This window comes from Mustela putorius, unplaced genomic scaffold (assembly GCF_011764305.1).
Source record: "Mustela putorius furo isolate JIRA1106 unplaced genomic scaffold, ASM1176430v1.1 tig00003845_pilon_pilon_pilon, whole genome shotgun sequence".
Classification (NCBI taxonomy): domain Eukaryota; kingdom Metazoa; phylum Chordata; class Mammalia; order Carnivora; family Mustelidae; genus Mustela; species Mustela putorius.
This window is the reverse complement of record NW_025421998.1, coordinates 34333502-34356564: the sequence shown is the minus strand read 5'-3', so window position 1 is coordinate 34356564 and position 23063 is coordinate 34333502. Positions and strand designations below refer to the sequence as shown.

Sequence of the window (23063 nt, the reverse complement as noted above, 5' to 3'; positions counted from 1 at the left end):
GCACTATTGGGTATTTACTCTGAAGGTTACTAGTGTAGTGATTCAAAGGGGCACATGCACCTGAATGTTGATAGCAGCAAAGTCCACAATAGCCAAACTACAGAAAGAACCTAGATGGCCATCAACAGATAAATGGATAAAGAAGTGGTATAGATATACAATGGAATACTATGCAGCCATCAAAAGAAATGAAATCTTGCTATTTGCACGACAGGATGGAACTAGAAGGTATTATGCTGAGCAAAGTAAGTCAATCAGAGAAAGACAATCATCATATGATCTCCCTGATGAGAGGAATTTGAGATGCAGAGTGGGGGGTTTGGGGGATAGGGAAGGAAAAAAATGAAACAAGATGGGATCGGGAGGGAGACAGACCATGAGATTCTTAATCCCAGGAAACAAACTGAGGGTTGCTGGGGGGTGGGTAGGTAGGGATAGGTGGCTGGGTGATGGACACTGGGGAGGGTATGTGCTATGTGAGTGCTGTGAATTGTGTAAGACTGATGATTCACAGACCTGTACCCCTGAAGCAAATAATACATTGTATGTTAATTTAAAAAAAAAAGAAGAAGGAAAGGTTTAGCCTTGTGCAGTGAACTTAACCCCAGGTGTTGGGCTGTGCAATGAAATGAGAAGCAAGACTCTCAGTTACATTAATAATGGAGAGAGGGAGAGAGAGTGAGTTGTTTAATGCTGAGACTTCCTTTGCCAATGCACTGCTATGAGAAAAAAAATTAATGAGATTCTTTGCCTGAAGGTAAACAGATAACATTTTTATATTAGTTTCCATAAATAGGTTGTGTTTTGTTATACACAGAAGATTGTTCAGTTCTCATTCATTTATTCTAGTGAAACTGTTTAATGACACAATTTCCCTGGAAGACACTCATTCCCATAGTGGTCAGCTCCCTTGACTGTCAAAATGTTATATAATGATAATGCTATACACAGGAAATGCTACAGTTTACAAAGTGCTTTCACATGTATTCTTTTATTTCATCCAGATAATTAAAGGGTCAAAATGAAGAGTATCTAAATTTGTGACTCTTAAATCTTGGTGTCCATTACATGTCACACCAAAGATTTACTGCTACTATCCTACACACACACACACACACACACACACACACACACCGGGTCATATGTTGCCAAGTTAGGAAGAGAGGTTACTGGGTTATTTTAAACTTTTCTTAAAGGATACCTTACATTTTTCTATCTTTCTCTCTTCCTTTAATTCTGAACTCTATTTCTGTTGAGCCTCCTCTTTCTATATTCTTGTTAACACCCACATTGCCCTGTATTAAATAAAGACAATAAAAGGAGTCCAGCTTCCACATGAGTACGATGAACAGTCCCCAAAGCTAGTCCGACCAATGCGTGCTGATGAATGCTGAATGAATACTCAATACAGAGCTGCCCTTACAGTAAACTCTATCTGGTGGAAAAGTACAGAAAGTACTGGAGAGTCCTCAGCAGGATGTGAATGAATCAAGTTTTTGGAAATATTAGCACTGACACTCAAGAGTATTATAAACTGCCAAAAAGAGGGCCAGAAAAATGAAAATACTAAATTCTTGCTTTGGATTGCAGAGCTTAGTTGATAAAAATTACCCCAAATTTCCTAGCTGTGATTTTATTTATGACTATTTTATGCCCTGGAAAAATCAATGTTTTTGAGTGTTTAAGTTCACTCTCAAATCAAATAAGAGTCTTCTGGATTTTATAAAATCAGTTAACTTTTCATATAACTCTACTAGCCTCTCCCAGGTACTAATGTGATGCTATAGATTTTTCATATTTACATTTTATAAATCCACTGATACAGATATTATCATAAAATATTCGAGAAAAGCTAATATAAGTGAACTTCTTGCTATTTTTTTTCAACAAAAACCCTTGTGTATTTGAACTTATTTTTACTTAACTCCTGCATTGATCACGCTTTCGTTTAACCTGCTTAAGGGGAAGAGAAGGTTAACTCGTTCATTTCATTTCTGCAGAGATTTCAAGTTAATTTCCTCTCCAGTTCTTCTCAGTGCCTAGTAGCAGTTACTTATTTTAGTTGTAAAGCTTTATTTTTTTAATAGCTTATATAAGACCCATATGTACTCAACCTTATAAATAATATTAAAAAAAATTTCCCTAAGATGTGTTAGAGCTTACCAAACAGTGACATTTTTCTTCTATAGGAATAGTATAAACCGGTCAGGCATAACAACTGTGCCTCAGTTACATTTTAGAAGAGATTCATAATTTAGTTGACTGGTGATTAAATGATTCTATACTTATGTTCAGTATTTTACTTTAATAATGTGGTTTACAGTGGAAGAGGCACAAATAATTACTTTTTAATCCTCTGAAGGACAGGATAGAAAAGGATATGTTTTACTTCAGTTAAAGTAATAGGTAAAAACGCATTAATAAAAATTAACCCTTATAATCAGAAGGATAAAACTTAGAGAATATTTAAAATTCCAAACTCCCAGGTCAGTGCAGAATACCCACAAAACCCAAAGGATGTGCATTCATCAGAACTGGCTTTCAACGTCCCGGTTATTTTGTTATATCCAATTGTAAACATTAGGCCTTCAGAACCACATGACCTTCCCCATGTGGAATTCCATTGTTACCCGAAGAACATCAGGCAACTTGTAACCTTTCTGACTTCTGGATATAGATCAGGATAAAATTAATAACTCTCCTCTACTCCACAGGACCTCTGTGAAGACTGACCTTTTCTTACCATAACCTGCTTCAATCGATCATAGGCATATTATTTCATCTATTTCACAAGTTTTCAAAATGTCTTTATGAAATCAAGAGTGAAGCAAATTGTTCACAAATGTTCTACCCTGTGATGTTTTTGGTATTTTTGCTGCTTAGACAATAAAGATGATCCAATTTCCTGAATTCTAAGAGACTGATTATAGCACCATTTCTTCTGAAAAAGACTTTTGACAATAAAAGAGTGCATCAGTTTAAATTCAAAACTTCATTTATCAAAAACAAACAAACAAACAAACAAACAAAAAACCCACAAAAAATCCACACACATTAGACCTCAGCAATGGCTTATGTTCTACATTTCAGATAGTTACGTTCTTAATATCTAGTCTAAATTACATGGACAGTACAAAAAACATTTTCACTACAAAAGGCTAGGAAACTCTTTAACTTATTGCATCTACATTATGGTAAATTGAGTTAATGGAAACTGGTAACTTCAGAGACCTTCATTCCTCTGAAATGCTATAGAAGTTACAAATCTCATCATCAGAGGCTGGATTTGGAAGCTGATATCTGCTTCCCCAGGATGGAACGGTACGTCCTCCAACTATAAACAGAGCTAAAAATAGCTCCGGAAAGGCATCATTTTGTATGAAATTATTTCACCAAAAGAGAAGAAAAATATATCTTTAATCCTGAACAAAACCTCTTCAAAGTTTATGTTCTCAATAAACCTTTCACTGAGAACTGCAAATATAACTTAGTAATGCAATAAATGCCCTTACAAATATATCAGATTTTTCACTTAATGCTTTTTACAGGCTTAAACCAAATGGAGTAAAAGGAAATCACCTTTTACAGTCCAACTCATACAGGAAGAATGCCTTGCTGTTATGGTGAATTTATATCAACTTTGGTGAATCTTGGGGCATGATAAAAGGAAGAAAAATACCAGCACAGTGAACATTCCACAGAACTCTCTTCACATGTTTCTTTCCTTAGAGACTGGATGTGATCCAAAATGTTGAGAAAAATGTAAAAAGAAAAAAAAAATTAAGGTAAGAGATAAACAGTTTAGCACCCATGCTGATGATATAGAAGAGATGGTCCCCTACTCCTTTTTGGAGGGGGGCGGGCTAAAGATTGTATTTATTTACTTGAGACAGAGAGAGAGTACACCCAAGCGGGGACAGGGACACAGGGAGAGGAAGAAGGCTCTCCACTGAGCAGGGAACCTGACGCAGGGCTCGATCCCAGGACCCCGGAATCATGACCTGAGCCAAAGGCAGATGCTTTACTGAGTAAACCACACAGGCGCCCGGATGTTCCTCTACTCCTTACATAAAAATAATCAATTGTCATCTCAAAGATTAAGGATAATAAATGGTTAGGATTAGAGAAAAATCACCAAAACCAGTGTTCCCATTAAATCAAAACAAAAGAAAATTTGATTAGGTCAGAGCATATTATGGGTTGTTGAAATTTAGTTCAAGGCAAATGAAAAACATGTTTTCTGGGGACTCTATTCTTAGCTTCTTTATCTTATGATACTGTATCAGGAATTTGAAAATATATGATTTCATTATGATGTAAAAAAGAAATGGCCTGTATGCTTATGTTCAAAATAAGAATTGGGTTAGGACTGTTGAAGAGTTGGCATCCTCTGTAAAGGGCCTGGTAATCTTCAGGAAGAAAAGTCAAAATACTTTTTAGTGATTACTCCTCCCACAAGGAGCCTCCTGTCTTCCCTATCCTAGTCTGTCTTCTAGATGTCATTCTGAATCAACTGCCTGTTGAATTATCCGCTCTCCCCTGATTCTCACAAAGTACATGACCAGCAAATGCCACTCTTCTTTCTTTAAAAATTTTAATTATTTTATTTACATTATTTCTTTATTTAAGAATTTTATTTAATTATTGAGAGAGTGAGAGTGTGCATGTGAGTTGGGGGAGGAGTAGAGAGAGAAGGAGAAGCAGACTCCCCACTAAACAGGGAGCCCTACTAGGGGCTCTATCCCACAACCTTGAGATCATGACCTGAGCCAAAATCAAGAGTTGGACACTCAACCCACTGAGCCACCAAGGCATCCCACCCTTGTTCTAAATAGTGTGGGAAGGTATACAAAAGAGGACAAAGAATTTATTGAGCATGTACCAATCACTAGAGACTTTTTGCATTGTCTCCCTATTCTCCATATCCAGCTATGAGATGATCATCACGCCCCTTCCTTAAAGATGAGGAACCTGAGGCTCAGAGAGGAGCAGCATAGCCGAGGTCACACAGCAAGTGGGCAGAGCATGTTCTGTGCCTAAATGCTGATGCCTTCTACTGTGTATCATCCTTCTAAAGGTTTGACTTGTAGCTTTTTTTTTCTCAGTATAAAACTAAGACATGGTCACTGGAGAGAACTGAGAAAATCCTGAAACATGTAAGGGAAAATAAAATATCCCGTAAATCGACCATCTGGAAGTGATGAAATTTTTTTTTCTAAAGATTTTATTTATTTATTTGACAGACAGAGATCACAAGTAGGCAGACAGGTAGGCAGAGAGGAGGAAGCAGGCTCCCTGCTGAGCAGAGAGCCCGATGTGGGGCTCGATCCCAGAACCCTGAGATCATGACCTGAGCCGAAGGCAGAGGCTTAACCCACTGAGCCGCCCAGGAAGTGATGAATTTTTATCAGTTAGATGTATTTACTCCTGTGTGTGCAGATCTGAGAAAATGTATCATTTTGTTTCTTTGTAATTTTTATCACCTCATTTTTTTTAACAAGATAAAATTTCCTTTCAAAACCTGAATTTTTGGGGTGCCTGGGTGGCTCAGTGGGTTAAGCTGCTGCCTTCGGCTCAGGTCATGATCTCAGGGTCCTGGGATCGAGGCCCGCATCGGGCTCTCTGCTCAGCGGGGAGCCTGCTTCCCTCTCTCTCTCTGCCTGCCTCTCCATCTACTTGTGATTTCTCTCTGTCAAATAAATAAATAAAATCTTTAAAAAAAAAAAAACCTGAATTTTTGGAGAAGAGAGGCAAGATGGCAGAGGAGTAGCAGACTGAAATGACCTCAGATCCCAGGAGTTCAGCTAGACAGGTATCAAACCATTCTGAACACCTACAAACTCAACAGGAGATAGAGGAGAAGAGGAGCAGCAATTCTAGGAACAGAAAATCAACCACTTTTTGACACGCAGAGAAGTGAATCTGAAGCAATGGGAAGATAGACTGTGAGAGGAAGGGCTGGCTCCTGGCAAGCAGTGAAGCAGTAGAGCACAAAATAAGAACTTTTAGAAGTCTGCTCCTCTGACGGATGTCACTCCAGAGTCTAAGCAGGGGTGGAGCCTGCCCGGGGACAGTGTGGTCTCAGGTCCCACAGGGTCACAGAAAGATTGGGGTGTCTGAGTGTGACAGAGCTGCCAGGTATCCAAGCGGGGAAGCCGACTACATAGTCGGAGCCAAGGAGTGTGTTCTCAGCTTGGGGTTACCTTAAATGGTGATCCAAGGCACAGTTGGGCCACTGTTCTTCGACCAGGGAGCCCACAAGGGGCAGATCCGGAGAGACTCACCTTCCTGCTCTGGGAGGAAGATTTTATTTATTTATTTGACAGACAGAGATGCCAAGTAGGCAGAGAGGTAGGCAGAGAGAGAGGGGGAAGCAGGCTCCCCGCTGAGCAGAGAGCCCGATGCAGGGCTCGATCCCAGGACCGTGGGATCATGACCTGAGCCGAAGGCAGAGGCTTTAAACCACTGAGCCACCCAGGTGCCCCCCTTCATCGTGTTTAACCTTATTTTTTTATATATATGGTTTTCTTTCTTTAAAATTTTGGGAGGTAGTTTCTTCTAAGAGACCAAAATACACCCAAAATCAAGTGGGTGGTTCTGTTCTATTCACCAGTCTCATATATATGTGTGTATGCGTGTGTGTGTGTGTGTGTGTGTGTGTGTAATAATTAAAATTTTTATTTCTTTTTCCCTCCTCTCTTCTCCTCTGGGTTTTGGAACACTACTGATTTGGTTAGCATACATTGTTATGGTTTTTTTGGCCACACTTTTAGTATTTTATTCTCTAGTTCATATATTCTTATCTGGGTAAAATGACAAGATGGAAAAACTCAACACAATAAAACGAACAAGAGGCAGTACCAACAGCTAAGGACCTAATCAATACGGGATTGTTAGTATGTCAGCACTAGAGTTCAGAACGATGATTCTCAAGGTGCTAGCTGGGCTTAAAAAAGGCATGGAAGATATTAGAGTAACCCTTTCTGGAAAAATAAAAGAAGTAAAATCTAACCAAGTTGAAATTTAAAAAGCTATTAATGAGGTGTGATAAAAAATGGAGGCTCTTACTGCTAGGATAAATGAGGCAGAAGAGAGAATTAGTGATAAAGAAGATCAAATGATGGAGAATAAAGAAGCTGAGCAAAAGAGAGACAAACAAAACCAGACATTGAGGGGAGAACTTGAGAGATAAGTGATACCATAAGATGAAACAATATTATCATAATTGGGATTCCAGAAGAAGAAGAAAGAGAGAGAGGAGCAGAGGCGAATTATAGTAGAGAATTTCCCTAATATGGCAAAGGGAACAAACATCAAAATCCAGGAGGCACACAGAACCCCACCTCAAAATCAATAAAAATAGGTCAAGACACCATCATCTAAGAGTAAAACATGCAAGTCTTAGTGACAAAGAAAAAAATCTTGAAAACAACTCAGGACCAGAGGTCTGTAACATACAGCAGGAGAAATATTAGACTGGCAGCAGACTTATCCACAGAGACCTGGGAGGTCAGAAAGGACTGGCATGATATATTCAGAGGACTAAATGAGAAAAGTATGCAGCCAAGAATACTACATCCAGCTAGGCTATCACTGAAAATAGAAGGAGAGATAGAAAGCTTCCAGGACAAACAAAAATAGAAAGAATTTGAAAACACCAAACCAGCCCTACAGGAAATACTGAAAGGGGTTCTCTGAGCAAAGAGAGAGCCTAAAAGTAACAGACCAGAAAGGAACAGAGACAATACACAGTAACAGTTACCTTACAGGCAATACAATGGCACTAAATTCATATCTTTCAATAGTTATCCTGAATGTAAATGGGCTAAATGTCCCAGTCAAAAGACACAGGGTATCAGAATGGATATAAAACCAAAACCCATCAATATGCTGTCCATAAGAAACTCATTTTAGACCCAACGGCACCCCCAGATTTAACGTGAGGGGGTGCAAAACAATTTACCACGCTAATGACATCAAAAGAAAGCTGGGTGGCAATCCTCATAGCAGGTAAATTCGATTTTAAACCAAAGACTATCATGAGAGATGAGAAGGACACTATATCATACTTAAAGAGTCTGTCCAACAAGAAAATCTAACAATTTTAGGGGCGCCTGGGTGGCTCAGTGGGTTAAAGCCTCTGCCTTCAGCTCAGGTCATGATCCCAGGGTCCTGGGATTGAGTCCCGCATCAGGCTCCCTGCTCAGCGGGGAGCCTGCTTCCCACTCTCTCTCTCTCTGCCTGCCTCTCTGCCTACTTGGGATCTCTGTCTGTCAAATAAATAAATAAAATCTAAAAAAAAAAAAAATCTAACAATTTTAGATATCTATGCCCCTAACATGGGAGCAGCCAATTATATAAACCAATTAACAAAATCAAACAAACACACTGACAATAATACAATAATAGCAGGGGACTTTAACACCCCGCCTCACTAAAATGGACAGATCATCCAAGCAAAAGATCAACAAGGAAATAAAGGCCTTACATGACACACTGGACCAGAAGGACATCACAGATATATTCAGAACATTCTATCCCAAAACAACAGAATACACTTTCTTCTCTAGTGCACACAGAACATTCTCCAGAACAGATCACATCCTGGGTCTCACTGATACCCCAAATGACTGAGATCATCCCCTGCATGTTTTCAGACCACAGTGCTCTGAAGCTAGAACTCAATCACAAGAGGAAAGTTGGAAAGAACTCAAATACATGGAGGCTAAAGAGCATCCTACTAAAGAATGAATGGGTCAACTAGGAAATTGGAGAAGAATTAAAAAAATTCATGGAAACAAATGAAAATGAAAACACAACTGTTCAAAATCTGTGGGCACAGCAAAAGTGGTTCTGAGAGGAAAGTATCTACTGACAGAAGCCTTTCTCAAGAAACAAGAAAAGTCTCAAATACAGAACCTAACCCTACACCTAAAAAAGACGGAGGAAAAAAAACAGCAAAGAAAGCCTAAACCCAGAAGGAGAAGAGAAATAATAAAGATTAGAGCAGAAATCAATGAGATAGAAAGCAAAAGAACAGTAGAACAAATCAATGAAAATAGGAGCTGGTTCTTTGAAAGAATTAATAAGACTGATAAACCCCTGGCCAGACTTATCCAAAAGAAAAGAGAAAGGACCCAAATTAACAAAATCATGAATGAAAGAGGAAAGATCACAACCAACACCAAAGAGATACAATTATAAGAACATATTATGAGCAATTATACACAAGCAAATTTGACAATCTGGAAGAAATGGATGCATTCCTAGAGATGTATAAACTACCAAAACTGAACCAGGAAGAAACAGAAAACCTAAATAGACCCATAACCAGTAAGGAGATTGAAGCAGTCATCAAAAATCTCCCAACAAAACAAGAGCCCAGGGCCAGATGGCTTCCCAGGGGAATTTTACCAAACAGTTAAAGAAGGATTAATACCTATTCTCCTGAAACTGTTGCAAAAAACAGAAATGGAAGGAAAACTTCCAAACTTATTCAATGAGGCCAGCATTACCTTGATCCCCAAACCAGACAAAGACCCCACCAAAAAGGAGAATTACAGACCAATATCCCTGATGAACACAGATGCAAAAATTCTCATAAAAATACTAGCCAATAGGATCCAACAGTACATTAAAAAAATTATTCACCATGACCAAGTGGGATTTATTACTGGGCTGCAAGGTTGGTTCAACATCTGCAAAGCAATCAGTGTGATACAATGCATTAATAAGAAAAAGAACAAGAACCATATGATACTCTCAACAGATGATGAAAAAGCATTTAACGAAAGTACAGCATCCTTTCTTGATCATAACTCTTCACAGTGTTGGGACAGAGGGTACATACCTCAATATCATCAAAGCCATCTATGAAAAACTCACAGCAAATATCATCGTCAATGGGGAAAAACTGAGAGCTTTCCCCCTAAAGGTTGGGAGCACAGCACGGATGTCCAGTATCACCACTGCTAATTAACATAGTACTAGGAGTCCTACCCTCAGCAATCAGACATCCAAATGGGCAAAGAAGAAGTAAAACTCTCACTCTTTGCAGATGATATTATACTTTATGTGGAAAACCCAAAAGAATCCACCCTAAAACTGCTAGAACTCATACAGGAATTCAGTAAAGTGTCAGGATATAAAAATCAATGCACACACACAAAAAAATCAATGCACAGAAATCAGTTCCATTTCTATACACCAACAGCAAGACAGAAGAAAGAGAAATTAAGGAGTCAAACCCATTTGCAATTGCACCCAAAACCATAAGAACCTAGGAATAAACTAATCAAAGAGGCAAAGAATCTGTACTCAGAAAACTATAAAATATTCCTGAAGGAAATTGAGGAAGACACAAAGAAATGGAAAAACGTTCCATGTTCATGGACTGAAGAACAAATATTGTGAAAATGTCTATGCTACCTAAAGCAATCTACATGTTTAACGCAATCCCTATCAAAATACCATCCATGTTTCTCATAGAAATGGAACAAGTAATCCTAAAATGTATATGGAACCAGAGAAGACCCTGAATAGCCAGAGCAATGTTGAAAAAGAAAGCCAAAATTGGTGGCATCACAATTCCAGACCTCAAGCTCTATTACAAAGCTGTCATCATCAAGACAATATGGTACTAGCACAAAAAGAGACACACAGATCAATGGAACAGAATAAAGAGTCCAGAAATGGACTCTCAATTCGATGGTCCACTAATCTTCGACAAAGCAGGACAGAATGTCCAATGGAAAAAAGACAGTCTCTTCAACAAGTGGTGTTGGTAAAATTGGACAGCCACATGCAGAAGAATGAAACTGGACCATTTCCTTCCACCACACACAAAAACAGACTCAAAATGGATGAAAGACCTCAATATGAGGCAGGAACCCATCAAAATCCTTGAGAACACAGGCAGCAACCTCTTCGACCTCAGCTGCAGCAACATCTTCCTAGGAACATCGCCAAAGGCAGGGGAAGCAGGGGCAATAATGAACTACTGGGACTTTATCAAGATCAATAGCTTTTGCACGGCAAAGGAAACAGTCAACAAAACCAAAAGACAGCTGACAAAATGGGAGAAGGTATTTGCAAATGACATTTCAGATAAAGGGCTAGTACCCAAAATCTATAAAGAACTTATTAAGTTCAGCACCCAAATAACAAAGAACAAATAATCCAATCAAGAAATGGGCAGAAGACATGGACAGACATTTCTGCAAAGAAGACATCCAGATGGCCAACAGACACATGAAAAAGTGCTCAACATCACTTGGCATCAGGGAAATACAAATCAAAACCATAGTGAGATACCACCTCACACTAGGCAGAACGGCTAAAATTAACAAGTCAGGAAAGGACAGATGTTGGAGGGGAGGCAGAGAAAGGAGAACCCTCCTATTCTGTTGGTGGGAATGCAAGCTGGTGTAGCACTCTGGAAAACAGCATGGAGGTTCCCCAAAAAGTTAAAAATAGAGCTACCCTATGAGCCAGCAATCCCACTACTGGGTATTTTTCCTAAAGGTACAAATGTAGAGATTTAAAGGGGCACATGCACCCGAATGTTGATAGCAGCAATGTCCACAATAGCCAAACTATGGAAAGAATCTAGATGTTCTTCAACAGATGAATGGATAAAGAAGATATGGTATATATACACACAATGGAATACTATGCAACCATCAAAAAAGGAAACCTTGCCATTTGCAATGATGTGGATGGAACTAGAGGGTAATATGCTGAGTGAAATAAGTCATTCAGAGAAAGACAACTATCATATGATCTCCCTGATGTGAGGAATCTGAGATGCAGAGTGGAGGGTTTGGGGGGTAGGGAAGGAAAAAATGAAACAAGATGGGATTGAGAGGGTGACAAACCATAAGAGACTCTTAATCTTACAAAACAAACTAAGGGTTGCTAAGGCATGAGGGGGTGTGGAGAGGGTGGTTGGGTTATGGACATTGGGAAGGGTATGTGATATGGTGAGTACTGTGAATTGTGTAAGCCTGATGATTCACAAACCTGTACCTCTGGGGCAAATAATACATCATATGTTAATAAAAATAATAAAACAAAAGAAAACATAAAAACCCAAAACCTGAACTTTTAAAGCTTTCTTTAAACTTCTCAAAGTCAAACTCAGGTCCATATTTAGATCATTTTAGCTTTTTGTTTTCTCCCAGTGAAGCAAAAAAAAATTTTAACAAATTTGGACATCATAAATACTTTTTTTCCCTATTGATGGTGTATCCACCTCCTCCCACTTCTTAATACTTGGGATATTTACTTTTCTCTCACTATTTCCTAAATATCGTAGTTAGTTTGATCAAATCTCCACATGCAAAAAAAATGGTTGTAGGCATTTTATATCAAGCCCATTCTTTGTGATGCACTCAGCTTTGTGTCTATCACACTGGGATGCGAGGATGAAAAAAATTTTTTTCCCACTTTACTGCACATCTCTCCTTTTACTGTACTTGTCTTTACAAAGTTTGCTGCACCAAGAACTTCCATTAAGAGGAGAAAATAAGCCTTCAAGGATAGGTAAAAATTGTTGGTATTTCTTGCATACTGACAGGAGCAGCTGCAGTCGAAGTTAGATGGGAAATTTAAAATGTATTTTTCTTAAAAGTGTGGGTACTTATTATCACACAGCTTCTAAGGTTCAGGAATTCTGGGCCAGCTCACGCTCTCTCACAAGGTTGCAGTCAAGCTGATGTGCAAAGCTCCAGCCTCTGAAGCTTGGATGGCCTTGATGAATCTGCGACCAGGATGGCTCACTCACATGGCTGCTGGCAGGTCACAGGTCCTCACCATGGGGGCGTCTCCACAGGCAACTCTTCACATGACTCACATGACTTGGCAGCTGGCTTCTGCAGAGCCAGTGATTAGAGAGAGAGAGGGGGCATAATCCGAGCTAAGGAAGGGGCTACAGTCTTTCATGACTTAGCTCCAGAACGAATGTGCCATCATTTCTGCCCCATGCTACTGGTCACCAAGACCAATCCTGGTACAGTGTGGGAGTGACCACCCAAGGGTATAAAGACCAAGAGACAGGGATCCTGGGGTGGGGGTGGGGGGGCTTGGAGGCTACTGAACCATGCTGATGATTACAGAAAGTACCTGGGTTTTTAAAAATTGTGGTAAAATATATAGAAACTAAAATTTGCCATTTTTCAGTGTGCAATTCAGTGGCATTAATTATATTCACAATACTGTTCAACCATTACTAATATCTCTTTCAAAACCCTTTGTCGTCCCAAACAGAAACTCTGTACAAATCAAGCAACATATTTTTCTTACTAGAATACTGTGACAAACGGGGCGCCTGGGTGGCTCAGTGGGTTAAAGCCTCTGCCTTCGGCTCAGGTCATGATCCCAGGGTCCTGGGATCGAGCCCCATGTCGGGCTCTCTGCTCCGCAGGGAGCCTGCTTCCTCCCCTCTCTCTCTCTGCCTGCCTCTCTGCCTACTTGCGATTTCTCTCTCTCTGTCAAATAAATAAAAATCTTTAGAATACTGTGACAGTAATATTAAAGATAATTTTCAGAAAGTAGAAAAACAATCCTCCCAAATTCTACCACCCTAACACAACTGTTTTCATCTTGTATGTTTCTTTTCAGTCACAGTTCACAGATGTAATTTTATAGTTAATATGTTAATGAGCATATAATTTTTTATTTATTTCTTTTTCCCCCAGAAAAACACATGAAGCCTTCCTTTTGTTTTCAGAGTCTTCATAATACCATCCTAACACTGTTGTATAATATTCGAGGTTCCTGATTCATGATTTATCACAACTTTCCCCATTTCCTTAATCTTGGTTAGGCTGACAACAAGTCTTTTTTAAAAACAGAACATAGGGCGCCTGGGTGGTTCATTGGGTTAAGCCTCTGCCTTCGGCTCAGGTCATGGTCTCAGGGTCCTGGGATCGAGTTCCGCATCGGGCTCTCTGCTTGCTGGGAAGCCTACTTCCTCCTCTCTCTCTCTCTGCCTGCCTCTCTGCCTACTTGTGATCTCTCTCTCTGTCAAATAAATAAATAAAATCTTTAAGAACAGAATATATTACACAGTAATGAAAATCTTTGGGAAGCTAGATTTTTACTCCATTGCTTTATTTCTCTGGCATAAACACCAAAGAGTCAAATGACTATGTAAAAAGCAGAATTCCCCAGGTTTCCTGTTGGAAGTAAAATCCCATCTGTAGCCCATGAGGCCGTTCCTTGGCAGGCCTCTGCCTCCAGTCTCCAGCCTCCTCTCCTCCCTCTCGCAAGACTTCACACTGGGTTCTCCCACCTTCATTCTTCAGCACATATTTCTTGAGTGCCTACTATGTGACAAACTCAGTTTTAAGTACAAAGGACATGGAAGGAAACAAAACAGGCAAAACCCTAGCCTTTGTATGCCTTCCAGACTGCCCACGCTCTTCCTTTCTTATCACATTGCCCTGTTTTACTGTCATCATATACTTGTCATCATATACTCTTGGAGACTATTTTAGTGCTTGTGTATTCTTCTTGCTGGCCTAGAAGGTAAGCTCTGGGAGAACAGCAACCTCGTCCGTGCAGTCCCCAACACCTGCCGAACCGATACATGACTCGAAGTCAAATTTCTTTAAAGTGCCATGAATGAGTATCTTTACAGTTTTTAACACATTTCCATTAAGTTTTCCACATTGTTTATCAGTTTACGGTGCCACGGCAGTAAATTAGTGGGACCATTTCTCTGTAACTTCCCCAGCACCAGTGTTTTGGAAGGAAGAATGAAGGGTTGATCGACAGAAGCATAGGAATGACTGAAGCAATCTTTTAGTGCTTTAAAATATTGCACTAAAACGTTACGTAACTTGATGACTAAGTTGTTTTTGGTGAGCCCAAGGTGTCTTCCTTGCCTCATCCTGGTCTCAATCCTGCTGTGGATCACAGCAAAAGAGGGACATATTTCTAGATCTGCTCAAGGGCACAATATGATTGAAGACAGGGAAATAAGCATTCTAAAATTAGTTTAAATGTTCCTATCAGAAAAGCATGGGAAACTTTAATAAGACGCCTGGGTGGCTCAGTCAGTTAAAGCATCTGCCTTTGGTAGGGGGTCACGATCCCAGGGGCCTGGCATTGAGTCCTGCACCAGGCTCCTTGCTCAGCGGGGGGCCTGCTTCTCCCTCAGCCTGCTGCTCCCCCTTGCTTGTGCTCTCTCTCTCTGACAAATAAATAAATAAAATTTAAAAAAAGAAAAAGAAAGAAGAACATGGAAAATTTTTGAGAGTAATTCTCAGGTTTAAATGAGATAAACAGCACAAAGCATTCAGCCTGCTGCAGACATACCCACCTGTGCCACGAACATGTGTGGCTGGTGGTACTTAATACTAAACATTCCCGCTACTTCTCCATTACTTCCATACATGTAAAAAATTAAACCCACCCTACTAAATGCAGGAAAAGGAGCCTTTTTAAAAAATATTAATTTTATTTTTTTCAGTGATCCGTCCATAATTCATTGTTGAAAAGGAGCCTTTTAAGACTATAATACTCTTTTCCAAATCAGACTATAGCCCTGAAAATCCTTTGGTAGAAAACACCTCATTCGGAGATTTACAATTATTGGGAAAAATAAAAACTTCAAGGTCATGAATAAACTTACATGAGAAAAAAAAAATCTCACTTTCAATTTATTTTAAATTTTTTAAAAAGATGTATTTACTTATTTTGGGACAGAGGGAGAGCACAAGCACATGACTGGGGGGAGCAGCTGCAGGAGAGAATCTCAAGCAGACTCCCCGCCGAGTGAGCAGCATGATGAGGGGCTCGGTCTCATGACCTGAAGATCACAACTTGAACCGAAATCAAGAGTCAGTCACTTAACGGACTGAGCCACCCAGGCCTCCCCCAAATCTCACTTTTTAAAATGCTCATTCAATAGAATAATGAGAGAAAATCTCAAGTAAAAATATTTTCAGTATTATTTTACATATCTAAAGATAGATGCATTTTCTTGATAGATCTGCTTCAGGAATTATTTCTTAATTTTAAGATTTGCGACTGTGTTTTGTTGTGTTACATACCAAGGCACACTCCCCTCTTTGTCAGTCTCCCCTTGACTCTGTGTCCTCTTTACGACTGTCTAATATCTTCCTCACTTCCTCATGACTGGTTCCTGTTTCCCTGTTTTTGAAGTCTTTTCTCCTGCCTACCAGGCACTTGGGTGCTGACTTCAAATCCACATTTATCAAGACAATGGTAAAAAGCATGTCTTCTACCTCAGCCATCTTCATCTTTTTCTCTTCCCAATCCTTTTGTTCAAATGGTTCCCAAGTAGAGGGGCTCACAGATACTGGAACCAGGGCCCTCAGAACTGTAGAATATCCAGCTGTCTTTCTATTAGATCTCTGGCTTAATACAACTGTGTCCTGAGAGGGATCACTGTGATTTCTTATGTGGCCCAGGCTGTTGCTAAAGTTAGCATGGAGAAAACATTTTTTGTTGTTGCATTTGATTTGGCTTTGTGGTTCAAGTCCTAGAAAATAATTTACTCTACTCTGTGATGTGATGTATGCTCTAAATACAAGAACCCATCAGATGAGAGATCTTTAAATTTTGAGAAAAAAAAATTTCATATATTTCTTTCAAAAGACTTTATTTCTGGGGCACCTGGGTCATTCAGTGGGTTAGGCCTCTGCTTTCAGTTCAGGTCATGATCCCAGGGTCCTGGAATCGAGCCCTGCATCTGTTGGGCTCTCTGCTCAGCGGGGAGCCTGCTTCCCCCTCTCTCTGCCCGCTTCTCTGCCTATTTGTGATCTTTCTACATCAAATAAATAAAATCTTTTTTTTTTTTTAAAGACCTTATTTCTGGGTGCCTGGGTGGCTCAGTGGTTTAAGCCACTGCCTTCGGCTCAGGTCATGATCTCAGGGTCCTGGGATCGAGTCCCACATCAGGCTCTCTGCTCAGCGGGGAGCCTGCTCTCTCCTCTCTCTCTCTGCCTACTTGTGATCTCTCTCTCTGTCAAATAAATAAATAAAATCTTTAAAAAAAAAATAAAGACATTATTTCTTCCTATATGAAAATGTGTAACTTAAGTCGGGAACTTTAGCAACAAATCTGTAGGGTGCATCGCAACTCAGGAAGAGTTAAGAACTGGCACCTTACATTCTTTTCTGAGTTCTAAGACCTTGCCTTTGACCTTGCACCTTTTTCTCTCCATACCTATACGAATCTGCATGTGATTGCATCACTGTTATCATTTAGCCCAAAGTGCTTTGGGAAGTTACAAATGGCTGTTCTAGCACAGAAACAGTTGCTATGTTATAGAGACTTCTGTCTCATGATTTCTCTGCAGATAATACACATACCCATTAACAGAAAGCCTACCACTCTTAGAATGGCAGGGAGCTAGTTTTGTGCACAGGAGCCCAGTCCTAAAGCCCATTAGCATTGACAAGAACCTCAGGATGCCTCCCTATTTTGTTCTGTTGTTCTGTTTTGTGGGGATGCCAAGACTTTTCCAAGAGGCTGGTTTCTTAAAGAAAAACGTGGCTACCAACCAGCCCTGCTTTTGTCTCTCATTGTGTAGAGGAGATTATGGAGCTGGGGGCATGGGTGCTCTAAAGGTGGTTTGATGGTTAGCATGAAATAGGCTGAAGCTGTCTTTACTGAAATGAGCACAACCTTTGAGTTGCACCTTCCTTTATTCCTGCCTTTAACTCCACATTTGGCTCTTTGTGGAAAATGATTTATAATGGAAGGGCTATCATTGCATATCCATGGCTTAAAGAAACATAAAATTGGCATAACTGCTAGAGCTCTTTATCTGCTTGAGTACTAATTTTATCTTTACACCTGAAATAAAAGAAAGATAAATGAATAAAGTTAAAAGGCTACACATCTATTATCCTCTGGGGTCCAACTACTTATAATTGCCAGATATACATGGGTAAGGGTGTTTTTAGGCAGAAGCTAGTGGTATGATACAAACTGTTAAAAAACACACACACACACACACACAAGTCTACTTGGGGTGCCTGGGTGGCTCAGTTGTTAATCATCTGCCTTCAACTCAGGTCATGATCCTGGGGTCCTGGGATCGAGTCCCTTATCGGGCTCCCTGCTCAGTGGGAAGCCTGCTTCTCCCTCTCCAACTCCCCCTGCTTGTTTTCCCTCTCTTGCTGTGTCTCTCTCTATCAAATAAATAAAATCTTAAAAAAAAAAAAAAAAAAAAACCAAACCCAGGGGCACTTGGGTGGCTCAGTGGGTTAAAGCCTCTGCCTTCAGCTCAGGTCGTGATCCTAGGGTCCTGGGATCAAGCCCCGAGTCAGGCTCTCTGCTTGACAGGGAGCCTGCTTCCTCCTTCTCTCTCTCTGCCTGCCTCTCAGCGTACTTGTAATTTCTGTCTGTCAAATAAATAAATAAAATCTTAAAAAAAAAGAAAAAAAACCCAAACCACAAAGAAAAAACAGGTCTGCTCGTGTCTTAAAATCAATATATCATGTAATGTAATAAAATAATGTAAAAAACCAAAGATATGCTTTTGCAGATCATTATAAAAATATAGAAGCGTTTAAAAAATCATTCTTTCGGAACTTCCAAGAAAACTTTCAAAATGATACTGAGGTCACTTCAGAATGGATGGAACAGGGGCGCCTGGGTGGCTCAGTGGGTTAATCCGCTGCCTTCGGCTCAGGTCATGATCTCAGGGTGCTGGGATCGAGTCCCGCATCAGGCACTCTGCTCAGCAGGGAGCCTGCTTCCTCCTCTCTCTCTGCCTGCCTCTCTGCCTACTTGTGATCTCTCTCTGTCAAATAAATAAAATAAAATCTTAAAAAAAAAAAAGAATGGATGGAACAAGCACAGGCTTTATTTTTAGTCGATGTAAAGAACTGTTTCATACATAGAGAGTCGGGGGCGGGTGCACTCCAAATTAAGGAAGAAGCTTGTTTGCAGCTTGACATATTTTTAGCACATTCTTAAATTTTATTTCTATACTTAGGAAAAACTAGCTATAAACAGGTGACCCAGCTGAGACAGTGACATGCTACCTGCCCACAGAAACAGTGCTGCCCAAATACCAGGCTTTGAAACTCCATTCTGGATACCCGAGAGAGATATGTTCAATATTCAACAAAATTGAAGGATTGGAAAATTGGAAATCTCTCAGATGTTCTGAGAGAGAGAGAAAATCCTGGGGGAGAGTCAGAGGATTTGGATTTAAGCCCACAGCTATCTGAGAAAGAATAAGCAAGAGAATAGAAGTCCGGGCAGTAGGTTTTTAGCTACAAAATCTAATCCACCTCACCACGGATTCTGGTGGAACATCTGTTATGAACTGATCAGAATTCACACTCTACTCTGTACTATTCAATTTTGTAGTCACCAACCACATGCGGCTACTTAAATTAAAATTAATTAAAATTAAATAAGACAAAAAAATTCAGTGCCTCAACTGCACTAACCACATTTTCGGTTAATGAAGAGCCACATGTGGCCAGTAGCTACCATCCTGGACAGCACAGATATAGAACATTTCCATCGATGCATAAAGATCTACTGCACAGTGTTGCTCTGTCCTTTCAAGATCTGCTGCAGCTTCCAGAAATGTCTAAAATTTAAAAAAAAATAATTGTGTAGTTTAAACACTAGGAGGATTTGGTTCTTTAGATGAGAAACAGAGATTGGGTTGCAAACATCAGTGAATACAGCTATGGAGAAGATAGCCGGCTCAGTGATCACCCACAAAACATGCTGGCCTTTACAGGGCCTGAAGTCACGAGATGGAGGATGTCCCTGTGGAAATCTTTTTCACTTCCTTGGGGAAAAGAAGAGACATCAGAATTCTTTCAGGGGTCACAGCCTCAAAGTAAAGATGGGAGGTAGCAGAATTCCGGAATGGAGTAAAGCCTAACTTGACCGCTAAATAAAATTACAACAGTTAGTATAATTCAATTCCAATTCTAAGCTTCAGTCAAGGATGACAAGAAATGAGAAATCACATTTGTGATTTATGTTTATGAATAAAATGATGTGTCTCGTTCTACTCAGAGGCAAAGGTATAGAATCTGGTGTAATCCTTAATCAAGCAGCCTATAAGGTAGCTGAGCCAATGAAAACATTCTCCACCTAAGCAGATACCTAAAGCGGCAGCCGATCAAAGCATGGGGAAGCTCTGATTTCTCTACTGGAGATACCTTACTTGTTTTGCTTAAGGGGGGAAAAAAATCAGTTGCTTATCTCACTTTTCTTTTTTCTCAGAACACGCTGCCCTCTACAGGCCACATGGATATACACATACTTAAAGATCTGCATGAATAAGGGTTCAGTTATATCCAAAGGTAGCAAAGGTATGACGAAAATGAGGGGAAGCAGTTAGTTCTATCTGTGGTCTGAAAGGCTTTAGGATCAAACTGAGAAACAATCAACACTTATAAACCTTTAATAAACCCTACCTCATCACCTGACATAAATACGAGAACTCGTAAATAGTACTATAGTCCTATCATGGCATTTTCCTGGAGAAGCTTAAAGGTATGTTGACAATCATTTTCCCTTTGTTTTAATGAGGGAGGGGAGGATGTGGAGGAAAGAGGAAGAAAAATGGGTGATGTGGTTTGACAGCTTTCACTACATCTCCAAAGTATACCAGTTTTGATCTAAAACTCCATATATTAAGACTAGGCTGAGTTGGGAGGTAAAAGCCAATGAAGGAATACACATGATTTTATCCCTGCTAAGAGTTTAATCTTTTAAACCTTGGCTGCAATGAAGTGGACAAATTCTGGCCTAAGAAATGAGAACTACCCTTCATCTTGACTTCAAATCATTTTTTTCCCCATAGTCGTGCCATAAATACACACACAAACACTCTCTCTCTCTTTCCTTTTCTCTCTCTCTCTCTCTGTCTCTCTCTCACACACACACACAGCTGGTATGTTTATTGGTTTAGTCACTAAAGGATTTAGCTGGACAAACATCACAAAGATGATGACTGATTTAATTGAATTTATGATCAAATGTTTTCCATTGCAGGAAGAGTGGGAAATCACTTATGGGGCGATTTAAATAATTTAAGGGAAGTTCTCTATTTGGCATTATGTTTGTATATCAAGTCTTGAGGGATTATATACAGCTGAGGCCTAGCAAATAACTCACATAGAGATACACAAGATACGCTATGTAACAATGCAACAAGGGGCAGAATATTGATCCCTTTGTGCACATTTCTATTCACTTGTATGTCGTTGACAGTCTGAGTAAGGACATCCACACACATGAGACTTCAATTATAAATCACCACTAGATTCTCCAAAATGTCTGAATTATCTAAACATGCTCTTTTAGGTAAAACAATAACTGATTTGGGGGTTGTATGCATGTCTGCTTATGGCGCTTTAACATAACTTTGTTGTTAAAGACATAATGAAATCTATTGTTAAAGTCACTCCCATGATGACTATAACAAGGTAACATGTGATTAGTGCTTTAGGGTATAGATGTGGCTCAATGTCTCAAAGAAAAATGCCAAGATACCTTTGTTCCCTGTGATAGGTAGGCAACTTAAGGCCACGCTTTCAGCCTTCATGGTTTTTCTAGTGATAAGTCATTCACTTGTGCCATTGAGAAGTCCCCAAACAGCAAGAGTAACTCCTTTTGGTCTCACCACTGAAACCCCTGGATCAAGTGGACATTCGGTCCTAGCACAGCTGGGTTAGTCTTACCCATCAGTTCATGTATGAAGTGCACGACAGGAAAGGTCTCATAGATGCTTTGAACTTGATAAGTGTCTATGGGTTTCTTTCAATCTAATTAGGAAAACTGTCTGGTAGATGTGTTTCAAGACTTAGGGTAAATCACAGTTTTACATTAATTATGTACAATGCTATTTGTTAACATATCACTCTTAGGAAGGAACTGCTGGGAATGAGGGAATCTTATTTCTACACAGAAGTATTTAAAAAAATGATCTGGTGACCAAGCAGTTCAGCATGTACTCCTTGGAAGGTAGAAGTAGTAGCCCAGATGTCTGGGGACCCCGTATAGCACTGGGATTCATGTTTAAGGACCGCTGCTTATTGGGAACTGAATGAAATGCCCTGCAGGGCAGGGTAGGACAAGCTGTGCTGAAAAACAGGAGGGAGGTAAGCTAACGCTGGCCAACAGTGCCCCATCATTTACACCCATACCTTATTCAGTCTTCACAACAATCCTGCTAATAGTTTAAAGACCGAGAAGCTGGGGTTCAGGTTGATTAGGGAGCTTGCCATTGAGTTGCTGATCTAGGATTGGAACTTGGCCCCTATGATACCGAATGATGCCGACGTCAGACATTTTCTTGCCATTTGTGCCAAATGAGCTTTTGCAGCCTTCCTTCTTGGTTCACATCAACTGTATCTATTGGCTATGTATTCTTACAAGGTCAACAGGACTACCGTCTACACAGCAGATACCGGGTGTACATATCAACATAAACCCTAAGAGCTGTATCTTCACAATGGGTGGAAGTTCCACTCAGTTTTATACAAAGTCTCCCCATAAGATAAGGGAGACCCTTGTCCAATCCTAATATTCAGGACAATCAACCAAAGTGTGGAGTGGGTGATAGAAGATGACATTGTTAAAATCATGTCTTTCTCCAGTGACTTCTTATGTTCATCTCAATTTTGAGGCTGAAAGTTCACTAAGTTCATAAATATTTTCTTAAAAGAAAATGATTAAAAAAAATGTTGAGTTTTTGTTCATATCCAGTTTTTTCCCTAATAAATAAAGAGCAGTAAAAACTGCATTTCTGTTTATGTTTCACTTTCTAAAAAGTGGTAATTTTCAAGTTCTGAAACTGAATAATTAACGTATGTACCCACAGGGGTCCATGGGAGGCTTACTTAGAAAAATGGAGCCCTCTCAATAGCATCTCATATGTGGCGAAGAGGAAGCTGAGCCTTTATGATATTTTCTGAGTAGAGTTAGGGTAGATCAAGGGGAGCCGGAAACAACAGCAGAGAGGTGAATTCTTGAGGGAGTTCAAAAAGGGGAGAGAGCTGTGTGTCTAACCCCTAGCAGTTCCCAACAGAAAAGAGAGAGAGAG

The 23063-nt window shown here is 39.9% G+C and overlaps 1 protein-coding gene across 4 annotated transcripts in view; it reads right to left on the bottom strand.

Moving 5' to 3' along the window:
• CDK14 (cyclin dependent kinase 14) overlaps positions 1–23063 on the bottom strand; it is a 599713-nt gene that overhangs the window by 117683 nt on the left and 458967 nt on the right. The window contains exon 13 of one of the 4 annotated variants that reach the window (XM_045062692.1): positions 18844–19586. The exons of the other annotated variants lie outside the window; for them this stretch is intronic. Coding sequence (XP_044918627.1) covers positions 19532–19586 — 55 coding nt within the window. The 3' untranslated portion in view covers positions 18844–19531. Of the gene's footprint in view, positions 1–18843; positions 19587–23063 lie in introns of those variants that run through there. 4 annotated transcript variants of the gene reach the window in all.